At 48.0% G+C, this 12,464-nt stretch overlaps 2 protein-coding genes across 2 annotated transcripts in view; one reads left to right on the forward strand and one right to left on the reverse strand.

Moving 5' to 3' along the window:
• LOC141121849 (uncharacterized) overlaps positions 1–12,464 on the reverse strand; it is a 380,396-nt gene that overhangs the window by 34,769 nt on the left and 333,163 nt on the right. The window lies entirely within an intron of this gene.
• The window catches only part of LOC141121908 (uncharacterized), a 49,985-nt gene that overhangs the window by 1,163 nt on the left and 36,358 nt on the right, over positions 1–12,464 (forward strand). The window contains exons 2-4 of the mRNA XM_073611664.1: positions 11,849–11,970; positions 12,057–12,180; positions 12,297–12,394. Coding sequence (XP_073467765.1) covers positions 12,096–12,180; positions 12,297–12,394 — 183 coding nt within the window. The 5' untranslated portion in view covers positions 11,849–11,970; positions 12,057–12,095. The remainder of the gene's footprint in view (positions 1–11,848; positions 11,971–12,056; positions 12,181–12,296; positions 12,395–12,464) is intronic.

Consider the following 12,464-nt stretch of genomic DNA (forward strand, 5'->3'; position numbering starts at 1 on the left):
GACAAGCCTGCAAAGCAGCCAGCTAAGAAACCAGCCAGGGAGGGACATGCTGCTTTATGTACACAAGATGTCCTCTCCATCCACTCTGCTCTCACACACTGCTGGGGGAGATGTACAGGACATGCAGGAGGACACAGGGGAGGGGGGATTGCTTTACTGTCCTACATTCTACACCCCATGTCCTGTGTTCTGCACCCTTCCTCTGCAGCCCATGTCCTGTGTTCTGCACCCTTCACCCCATGTCCTGCACCCCATGTCCTGCAGTCTGCCACCTGAACCCCATTTCCTGCATTCTGCACCCCATGCTATAACAAGCTAAGGAAAAAGTGCCAAGTGCATATACAATCAGTAGGTGAACTGAGAAAAACAATAATATTAAAAAAAAAACATTCAAAATGGTGACATAACCATGTGTACAGTGCTAATTGCATATATAATCAAGGAGTTATCCTAACGGTGTATAGGCCGCGAAATCTAATATGATGCTCAAACCAAAATATAAAGACCTGTGATGGCCACAAAATATTTCATAAATGGTACCATCTATGTGAGGAATAATATCCAAAAATAGCAACATAAAAGTCACTCAAATAAAAATAAAGTTCTTCATATCATATGCGATCCCTTGAACATGATAATACGATGAAAAATCGCATGGGAAACAGCAATGGAACTGGATGCAAAACAAGGTGATATTCACACACAACACCCGGGAACGTGCCTCCAACACCAGGGAAAGGGGGTGAGTACTCTTACCCGAAGATGTGGACCCACACGCCATCGGTGGTGAGTCAAACAAGCATGGACGATGTTCCAAAGTCTCTCTCCAGCTCAAACGCCTTCAAATGGACTGGCGTGCATCCACGTACATCAGACCGGAAGTAGCATGCACACTCGAGCCTCAATGATGATGTTCCTGGTATATGTAAACCTTCAGAGGAACAGCGTAGATCATATGGAAAAAAGAAGAAGGCCTCCACATAGTGCAGATCAATCCAATATTAAAAAAAAATATTTAAATGAAAGTACAGCCATCGCTTTTGATGCGTACAAAAAGTGATCACAAAACAAATAAAAAAGCGTGGTACCTGATACATAGCCTGCTCTTACCTTGGTATACCACACTTTCTCTTATCTTCTTCCAGGACAGCCTCTGAGACATAGGGCTCCTCCCTTCGGGACAGGAAACACATTCACCCAAATGGTTAAAAGGAGGTCCTCCAGGCCTTCCCCTTCAGTTTTTGTGTTTCCTGCCGGACGGGAAGGAAGCATGTGAGGAACCTGGGGAGCTCTATGTCCTAGGACTGTCCTGGATGAGCTTCTGGCGTACCTGCTCCTCTGCCCAAAGCACCCCTCTGTCTAAAAGCAGTGAAGAGCGGGCTGCTACCACACTGCTGCATAAAGACTCGGGGAGAGTCAGACCCCTGAAGAGCGGCAGGTCCCTACCTCTATTTTTGCCACACACATCCTACCCTCTGTCCTCCTGAGTATTTCCGGTGGGCAGACAGCGTCCATCGTGAGGGTGCATGTTACCTGGCTCTTCCGGGTATAGGAACGTGTGTGCATCGGAGGAGGGGCGGTTGCATTCCAACGGAAGTGACACGGCTTCCGGCAGAGCCACACCATCAGGGGTGCCACATCATCGCCGTGAGACAAAGGTTCCGGTCTCCAGGTGCGGCGTGTGGCTTGTTGGGTGTCCGGAGCTTGTGTAAATCTAGCAGAGACTGTGAAAACACAGAGGAGCCATGGAGAGCATTGCAGCAGTTCAGGCGGTCGACTCCGGTTCTTCTGGCACCGGCACCTGTCAGGTAAGCGTGAGGGCAGAACATGGCTTACTCTGGGAGGGGGTTAGGGTCCTTGTGGCCAGAGTCCTTCCCTGGGTGGGGAACCACAGGTGAAGGGCTGGGCACTTCTCTCCTTCCCCCTGAAACACAAAACAGGTCCCAGATGCAGCCTCCCAGGAGAAAGTGTGCCATTTGTGGGTCAAAACTAGGCTCCAATTGGGAGAAACCTCTTTGCCCAGAATGTGTCAGCAGTTTTCCTAAGGATGATTCTATGACAGAGTGTCATAAAATGCTTACGTCTGTGAAAGACGAAATTGCATCCACTTTCAAATCATTTAGAGGCATGATGGATAGGATGCAGGGTCCCTCTGTGCCCATATCTAGAGCTGCAAGTTTGTCATCCCTATCTGAACCTAGTCAGGGGGATACGGAAGATGAGGAAGGAGAGGGAACACAGATCGCTTGCCTCTTCTCAAGCGGACTCAGGTTCTGATTCTGAAGAAGAGGAAGATTGCTCCAGAGGGTCCAGGTACAGATTGACTCTGGACGATGTGGGGGACCTACTTAAAGTGATCTATGACACCTTAGAGATCATAGAGGAGTCGGTACAACTTTCTAAGCATGACTTTATGTATCAGGGGGTCTCTGCCCAGAAATCCAGAGTTTTTCCCGCGCACAAGTCTCTAGTAGAAGCGATCTTGCTGGAGTGGGAGCACCCTGAGAGAAGACCGTTCTTTTCAGGCAGTCTTAAGCATAGATTTCCCTTTGAAAAGGACACGGCTCATCCTTGGAACAAGGTTCCTAAACTGGATACACCGCTGGTGAAGGTTTCCAAAAAGACTGATTTGGCTTTCGATGACCTAAGATCCCTTAAGGACCCTATGCACAAAAGGGGTGATGTGCTGCTAAAGAGGGCTTGGGATGCCTCTTCTATTGGGCCTAAACCAGCCCTTGCAGCTACCTGTGTTGCTAGAAATTTAGAGTGCTGGTTAACCCAGTTGCAGTCTCACATTTCTGCAGGCACGTCCAGACAACAGGTACTAAAATCTTTTCCTTTGAAATTTAAAGCAGTTGGGTTCTTGGCTGACGCTTCTGCGGAATCTGTAAAACTAGCAGCCAGGTCTGCAGCGTTGGTAAATGCCGCTAGAAGGGCCGTATGGTTGAAAGCTTGGTCGGGTGATGCAGCATCAAAGCTCAGGCTTTGTGGATTGCCTTTCTCAGGCGATCCCCTCTTTGGACCTGGGTTACAGGAGGCCTTGGAACGTACCCAGGACAAGAAAAAGGCTTTCCCAAAGAAAAAACCTGAGGGTAGATGTCTTTTTCGAGGCTTCAGGCAACAGACCCAACAGGAGAGAGAGGGTCGTCCTAAAAAACACTGGACGGGTCACAAGGGTCGTGGCAGAGGAGGAATATTATTCAATCCTCCTCAAACCACCCCAAAGCCCCAGTGACTCTTGTGTTCCGGTGGGAGGAAGGTTGGGGGACTTCCTCCCACAATGGACCAATGCAACTTCAAGCCCGTTTTATATTAAACATAATTGAAAAGGGCTACAAGTTGAAGTTCAATGCCATTCCTCCTCCTACCTTTTTATTAACCCAGGAGCTCTGAGTTTGCTGATGGGAGAGTTGTTGGATCAACAGGTCATCAGCCCAGTACCTCAGGAGGAACACGGACAGGGGGTATATTCCCATGTGTTCGTAGTCCGAAAGCCGTCAGGCAAGTTCAGTTTGATTCTAAATCTACGGCCCCTGAACAAGATTATCAGATACAAGCATTTCAGGATGGAGTCTATCTATACGGTAAGGAAATCTCCTGTTTCCCAATTGCTATATGGCGACGATCGACCTCAGGGATGCATATTTGCATGTGCCGATACATCGGGAATTCCAGAAATTCCTCAGACTGGCAGTCAGGGTGAATTCGGAAGTTCTCCACCTCAAATTCAGGGCACTACCGTTTGGACTATCTTCCTCTCCGAGGATCTTTACGAAGGTCCTGGCAGAGGCCTTAGCCCCGCTGCGCGTCAGGGCCATTACAGTGATCCCCTATCTGGACAACCTTCTGTTTGTCACCCAGTCTTAACAGCAGCTAGAAGAAATTCTACAGGAGGCACAATGTTTCCTGCATTCCCTTGTTGGTTGATCAATCAGGACAAGTCCCAGCTGATCCCAACCCAGGAAGTACTATACCTGGGATACAGAATTTTTTCAGTAGAGAGGAAGGTCTTCCTCCCATCAGAAAAGATAGAGAAAGTAGGTCTAGTGGCAGCGCAGCTTCAGACCAATCAGGAAGCCCAGGTCAGAGATGTCATGAGAGTGATAGGGCTAATGACATCCTGTTTTCCAGCAGTCCATTGGGCAAGGTTCCACCAGCGCCCGTTACAGGCTCTTCTGCAGTGCTGGGATGGCAGCCAGCAGGGTTTGGATCAACCCATGCCTATTTCCACCAGAGTCAAAAGGACACTGTGGTGGTGACGAACCAATCACAAGCTGGACAGGGGTCTGTTGTGGTCCAGACCAGAATCTCTGGGGGTAACAACAGACGCCAGCTCTTTCGGCTGGGGCGCACACCTGGAAAGGGATCTGGCTCAAGGATCCTGGTCTCAGGTGGAAGCCAGACGGACCTCAAATCAGAGGGAGCTACTGGCAGTCCAAAGGGCACTAGAAGCCTTCCAGTAAAGGATAAAGGGACGGCATCTTCAAGTAAGGTCAGACAATGCGGCCACAGTCGCATACATAAACAAGCAGGGGGGCTTGCACTGCAGATGATAGCAGGCAAAATTTTTGCTTGGGCCGAATCAAACTTGGCTTCTCTCTCAGCAGTACACTTAAAGGGGACTCAGAACTCTCTGGCGGACTTTCTCAGTTGTCAGCGAGTGAAGCAGGACGAATGGTCACTCAACCAGGAAGTGTTCGAGTAGGTTATGAAGGCCTGGGACATACCAGAGGTGGATCTGTTCGCCTCAGAAAACAACAAGAAAGTTGCTCAGTTCTTCTCCCTGCACTTGCTGGATCAAGCCAGGGGGATGGATGCCTTCGCCAATGCTTGGCACTTCCATCTCTGCCATGCCTTCCCCCCATAAGGCTAGTTGCGGCGGTCCTTCAAAAATTTCTGACCCAGGAAACGGATCTCATTTTGATATCCCCGTTTTGGCCAAGGAGGGACTGGTTTGCAGTCCTAAAGAGGTTGGCCATGTAGCCTCCAATTCCTCTTTCAATGAGGGAGGATCTGGTCACACAAGGTCCTATCCGGCATCCTCAGATAGAGACCCTCAAGCTTACAGCGTGGTATCTGAGGAACAGCTGTTAAGGGCTCAAGGGTTTTCAGAAAGTCATTAAGACTCTCTTAGAATGCCGTAAACCAGTAACCAGGGCCATCTACGCCAAGGTCTGGAAGAGGTTGAATTTCTGATTAGCGGAACAGGGGCAGGAAAAACAAGGAATTCCAGCAGTGTTGGACTTTTTCCAGGCAGGAGTGGAATTAGGTCTTTCTATTACCACCTTGAAGGTACAGGCTGCCACCTTGAGCGTTTTCCTTCAGGTCTACCTGCAGCAGAATCGTTTTGTAAATAATTTCTTTAAGGCTCTCTCCAGGTCCAGGCCAGTGAAGGTCAGAGCCTGTCCCTCCTGGGATCTATCCTTGGTTCTCTGTGCACTTACAAAGAGTCCCTTCGAACCTCTGGAAAAATCTGATATTAAGTGGGTGGTTCTAAAGACCGCTTTTTTGATTGCAATCACCTCAGCCAGAAGAGTGAGTGAGTTGCAGGCGCTCTCGATTAGAGAACCATTTTTGGTGATTTTTGAGGATAGGGTTGTCCTTAAGACTGACCCAAGTTTCCTCCCCAAAGTTTCTTCCACTTTTCATAGAACTCAGGACATTATCCTGCCAACATTTTACTTCTCCTCAGAAGTTGATGAGGAAGGAGAATTCAGTTGAGTTGACGTCAGGCGTAGCCTTTCAGTTTATTTAGATATCAGCAAAGACTTCAGGAAGACAGAATCTTTGTTTGTGAATTTTGCGGGATCACGCAAAGGATTTAAAGCATTAAGATCCACCATCGCTGAATGGATAAGGATGACAGTTTTAGAGGCATACAGGTTGGCAGGGAGACAAGCGCCTCTAGTTAAGGCACATTCAACTAGGGCGGTCTCAGCTTCGTGGGCAGAGAAAGCCGGTGCCACTCCGGAGGAGATCTGCAGAGCAGCGACGTGGTCCAGCTACTCCACATTCGCAAAGCATTACCGCTTGGACCTGGTTGCTGATAAAGAACAGGCATTTGGGCGAAGGTCCTCCAGGCAGTGGTCCCGCCCTAACAGAGTTTTCTTGCTTATCATCTCAGAGGCTGTCCTGGAAGACGATGAGAGAAAACCGGAGTTAGACTTATCGGTAACTCTTTTTGTAGGAGTCTTCCAGGACAGCCTGGTTTCCCACCCAGAGTTTTATAGCTGGTGCAAAGGGGATATACTAATGTTATGCCAGTGTGTTATGTCTTTCAGAGCCTTCCAGCGGTTCTTGTGGAAACTGAACAGGAAGGCCTGGAGGACCACCTTTTAACCATTTGGGTGAATGTGTTTCCTGTCCCGGAGGTAGGAGCCCTATGTCTCAGAGGCTGTCCTGGAAGACTCCTAGAAAAAGAGTTACCGGTAAGTCTAACTTCGTTTTTTTAATTTGTTTTGTGATCACTTTTTGTATGCATCAGAAGCGATGGTTGTGGCAATCACAGGTCTTTATATTTTAGTTTGAGTATCATATTAGATTTCCCTGCCTATACACCGTTAGGATTACTCCTTGATTATATATGCAATTAGCCCTATACACATGGTTATGTCACCATTTCGAATGTTTTTTTTTATATTATTGTTCTTCTCGGTTCACCTACTGATTATATTTGCACTTGGCACTTTTTCCTTAGCTTATTCCGTGTACACACGAGCGGACTTTTCAGCATCAAAGGCCCGACGGTCTTTTCGACTGACTTTCGATGGAGTTACGAAGGACTTTCGAACGACCGGACTTGGCCACACACAAGTTCGTTCAAAAGTCCGTTCTTTTGAATGTGATGACGTACGACTGGACTAGAATAAGGAAGTTCACAGCCGGTAGCCAATAGCTGCCCTTGTGTCCTTTTTTGTCTGTCGGACTAGCATACAGACAAACGGATTTTTCGACCGGACTCGAGTGCATCGGAAAGATTTGAAACATGTTCCAAATCTAAAGTCCGTCTGATTTTCGACAGAAAAGGTCCACTGAAGCCCACACACGGTAGGATTGTCCAACGGATTCGTTCCGTCGGACCAGTCCGGTCGAAAAGTCCGGTCGTGTGTACACAGCATTATAGTTTGGGTCACATCCCTGGATCACATTCCAGGGTTTATATATACATTTAGTGCTGCATCTTTTCTGTTTTTTATGTTTTATTGCAATTAGTCTTGAATTGCTAATAACCAGGCCCCATCTGCCACAACCCTGGCAAACAGATGACACCAGAAGTCTCAAGAGACGCAGACGTGCTCTTGAGAGAGCATGACGTAAATCTAAGTCCCTGCAAGACTTTACCCTCTACAAATCTGCCCTTCTCAAAAAACTCCTGCCATCTACAGTGCTAAACAAACCTACTACAACACTCTCATCAAAACCCTCTCATCCAAACCTCGTCAACTCTTTTCTACCCTATTCCTTACTTCACCACCCACTGCCCCCACCCACCAGTTTGCTTACCGTTCAACAGATTGCCAACCATTTCAAAAGCAAAATCGACATCATTCGCAAGGAGATATCCAGCATTCAACTTTGTCCCCTACCAAACACATCAGGTCCAACACCGCACTCAATACTCTCCTCCTTCTGACAGTTACCACCGATGAAGTTGTTAAACTCCTCTCCATGGCCCACCTCACCACCTGTCCCCTCACAATTACTGCGACCACCTTCCCACTCTATCCTAAACTCCCTAACCGTCATCTTCAACATCTCCCTCTCCTCTGGCACCTTTCCTTCCCCGCTCAAACATGCACTGGTTACCCCCATACTTAAACAACCCTCACTAGACCCCACCTGTTTGAATAACTTAACCTGCTCCCATTTGTCTCCAAGCTCATCGAACGCCTTGTCCATGATCGAATGAGTTGCTGCCTCACAGACAACCTTCTCGATCCCCTACAGTCCAGGTTCCATCCACAACGTTCTACTGAAACTGCCTTACCAAAACTCAACAATGACCTACTAACTGCTAAAACCAATGGCCATTAATCCATACTCATACTCATATGCCCTGTACACACGATAGGAATTTCCGACAACAAAACCGTGGATTTTTTCCTGACGGATGTTGGCTCAAACTTGTCTTGCATACACACGGTCACACAAATGTCGGAAATTCTGAATGTCAAGAATGTCAAAAATGAAGTTCAATAGCCAGTGCGGCTCTTCTACTTGATTCCGAGCATGCGTGGAATTTTGTGCGTCGGAATTGTGTACACACGATCAGAATATCCGACAACGGATTTTGTTGTCGGAAAATTTGAGATCCAGATCTCAAATTTTGTTTGTCGGAAATTCCGACGGAAAATGTCTAATGGAGCCTACACACGGTCGGAATTTCCGACCATAAGTTCCCATCGAACATTTGTTGTCGGAAAATCCTATTGTGTGTACAGGGCATTAGACCCCTTTGTTGCCTTCGACACAGTTGACCACCTGCTTCTCCTCAGCAAACTACACTCCCATGGCCTCTGTGATTCTGCTTTATCCTGGTTCTCCTCCTTCCTATCACAGCGCACTTTCAGTGTCACTTACAACTCCATCTCCTCTACCTCTCTCTGTTGGGGTACCCCAAGGCTCTGTCCTTGGGCCCTCTTATTCTCACTCTTCCCTGGGCCAGTTGATAACCTCCCATGGCTTCCAATAACACCTCTACGCCGACGACACCCAGATCTATCTTTTCACTCCCCAACTCACCCCCTCGGTCTCCTCACGGATCTCAAACTTACTGAGTGACATCTCGGTATGGATGTCACACCAGTTTTTCAAACTCAATCTTTCTAAAACTGAGCTTGTAATATTTCCTCTTTTCCAGTCCCCCCCCCATGACTACCATTAAGATCAACATCACAACCATTGGTCCCTCCTCACATGCCAGGGTGCTGGGTGTAATCCTTGACTCTGACCTCTACTTCAGCCCCCACATCCAATCACTGGCTAAATCCTGCCGCCTTAACCTCCGCAACAACTCCAGAATTCAACCCTTCCTGACTAATGACACTACAAAGCAACTTATTCACTCCTTGATTATTTCCCGTCTTGACTACTGCACCTCTCTCCTTAATGGCCTAACCTTAGGTAGGCTATCCCCCCCTTCAGTCTATTATGAATGCTGCTGCTACACTAATACACCTCACTAACCGATCCGTGACTGCTGCTCCTCTCTGCCAATCCCTTCACTGGCTTCCCCTACCCCACCGTGTAAAATTCAAAATGCTAACCACAACATACAAGGCCATCCACAACATCGCCCCCAGCTACATCACCAACCTCATCTGCAGATATCACCCAAATCGTCCCCTCCGCTCCTCCCAGGACCTCCTGCTCTCTAGCTCCCTTGTTACCTCCTCTCATGCTCGCCTTCAGGACTTCTCCAGAGCCTCTCCCATCCTCTGGAATTCCCTGCCCCAGTATGTCTGATCAGCTCCTAACCTGTCCACCTTTAGGAGATCCCTGAAAACTCACTTATTCAGGGAAGCCTATCCCACACCCACCTAACAACTATCCCCGAGTCACCCCATCAAATCGTTCCCTGCATCTATTACCTTTTGTACCACCACCCCCTCCCTTTAGAATGTAAGCTCTCCTGTTCCGTCTGTATTGAACTGTACTGTAATTGTGCTGTCCCCCCTATACATTGTAAAACGCTGTGTAAACTGTTGGCGCTATATAAATCATGAAAAATAATAATAATATTGCTGATGCTGGCAACTGTTTGCTATTAGTAGCGCAAATTTCCCCTTTTTACATTCTGCACCCCATGTCCTGCACCTTTCTCTTTCACCCCATATCCTGCATTCTGCACCCAATGTTCTCCACCCCACAGCCCATATTCTGCGTTCTGCACCCCATGTCATGCACGTTTTGTCCTGTGTTCTGCACCCCATGTCCTCTGTTCTATATCAAATGTCCTGCATTCTGATCACTGTACCCTTCCCCTGCACCCTATGCCCTGCAGTAACCTGCACCCTTCTCCGGTACCCTGTACCCCATGTTCTGCGGTGACCTACACCCTTCTCCGGTACCCTGTACCCCATGGCATGTGTTCTGCACTACATGTCCTGCACCCTTCTCCTGCACCTTGCACCCCATGTTCTACATTCTGCACCTGGCTCCCTATGTCCTGCATTCTGCACCCTTCTCCTGCATCCCATGTTCTGCAGTGACCTACACCCTTCTCCATTAACCTGCACCCCATGTCCTGCATTATGCACCCTGCACCACATGTCCTGCACCCTTCTCCTGCACCTTGCAATCCATGTCCTTTGTTCTGCATGATACACCTGCATCCCATGTGCTGCAGTGATCTACACACTTCTCTGGTACCCTGTACCCCATGTCCCATGTTCTGCACCCTGTACCCCATTTCCTGCATTCTGCAACCTTCTCCTGCATCCTATATCCTGCGTTGTTCTACACCCTTCTCTGGTACCCTGTATCACATGTCCTGCATTCTGCACACTGTACCCTTCTCTAGCACCCCATGTCCTGCATTCTGCACCCTTCTCCAGCACCCCATGTCCTGTGGTGACCTACACCCTTTTCTGGTACCTTGTTCACCATGTTCTGCACACTATACCCTTCTCCTGCATCCCATGTCCTGCGGTGACCTACACCCTTCTCTGGTACCCGGCACCCCATGTCCTGCATTCTGCACACAGCACAGCATGTCTTTCACCCTTCTCCTGCATCTTGCACCTCAAGTCCTGAGTTCTGCACCTCACAAATTACTTGCCATGACCCTGGTGCTGATAACCCACACTTCCCTTAAAAAAACTGTCTACTAATTTTTTTAGGTTCAATCAAATTTGTCAAGCCCTGCCTTAAGTGACTTCCTCCCCTCCCCCTCATCTCCTTCATTATGTAAGTCATGCTGAGATAATCTCCCATTGGCTGAGCAATATTCTCATTTGTCTCTGAGCTCCTTCTTGCTATTCCTCGTCCTGCCTGTTGTTTCCTTGGATTGATTTTCTGTGTAGTGACCCCGGCTTCATCTCTTGGATGCGCTCGTCTGTTGCTTGTCCTGACCTTTATCCTGATTCCTGGATCTCCTCCTCATCTCTCCTCCATATCCTCTTACACAGCTTTTCTCCACACCTGCAGTGACCCTGGGGGGTGGAAACTTGGCACCAGCACTGAGCAAAATCCATCCCCACCATTAGGAGCTCTGGAGAAAATTGTCTGCTATTTACACTCCGTTCCTCCGCACGTCGCCTGATCACATGAGAGATTACTTTCACAGATTCCTGACAGATTTCTTTATGGTAAAGGGGAAAGTTCACTCTTCAGTTTAGGAGAGGTAGGACTCACCCAGGAACAATGATTTGGTTTGCATGGGAGCCTCATATAGAGGACTCCTCAAATCTTCCCATCCAAATGTCCATCCATCCAGAGTCTATATGTCCTATGACATCACACTGACCTCACAGCCCCTCCTCCCAATGTCCCTCCATCCAGAGTCTATATGTCCTATGACATCACACTGACCTCACAGCTCCTCCTCCCAATGTCCCTCCATCTGGAGTCAGAGAATACTATGACATCACACTGACCTCACAGCTCCTCCTCCCAATATCCCTCCATCTGGCTTTTTTTTCCTGATGCTCTTAAGATGTGGGTGGACCCTTGGTATTCTCACTAGCAAAGTGGGACTGTTGGTCCTGCGTTGTATGTAATGATGTCAAAATGCCTACTACACGCTTTTAACCTGCATAGTGTGCAGGTCCTGTGTGGGTAAATTATACCTCAGTGTGGCTTTAATCTGGAAAAATCATTTAAGTTACTGTTTGTGTTCATATCCTAGAGTTTTCCTCCTGTGAAGTCTGGAGATCATATGACCATCACATTGCCTCCACCTCCCTCCCTGATAGAATAGAGAAATACAAAGAAGATTCTAGAAGTCACCAGAGAGATCATGGAGGAGAGGTGAGCAGTGCTGGGAATTCTGGGACATTATCCAGTAACAGACAAGGGATGTGTCTGGATGGTGACTGTATCATTGTGTGTGTCAGGTTCCTATAAGGTGTCAGGATGTCACTGTCTATTTCTCCATGGAGGAGTGGGAGTATTTAGAAGGACACAAGGATCTCTACAAGGACGTCATGATGGACAATCAGCCGCCCCTCACATCACCGGGTAAGAGGAGACTTTATTGTAAAGGAGAGAGCAGTACGGAGGGTCCACCTAGATCCCCCATCATCTGATAAACACATAGAAACAATGTATTCAGTCAGTGTGTGTGTTTCCTACAGATAGATCCAGTAATGGGAACCCACCAGAGAGATGTCCCTGTCCTCTGTATTCCCGGGATTCCACACAGGAAGGTCACACCATCCCTCACCATCATCAGGTAGATGAGGAACAATCACTGATAGTATCATTAGGATCTGTACATTATCTACATTGTTACTATTGATGTC

This window comes from Aquarana catesbeiana, unplaced genomic scaffold (assembly GCF_042186555.1).
Source record: "Aquarana catesbeiana isolate 2022-GZ unplaced genomic scaffold, ASM4218655v1 unanchor233, whole genome shotgun sequence".
Taxonomy (NCBI): domain Eukaryota; kingdom Metazoa; phylum Chordata; class Amphibia; order Anura; family Ranidae; genus Aquarana; species Aquarana catesbeiana.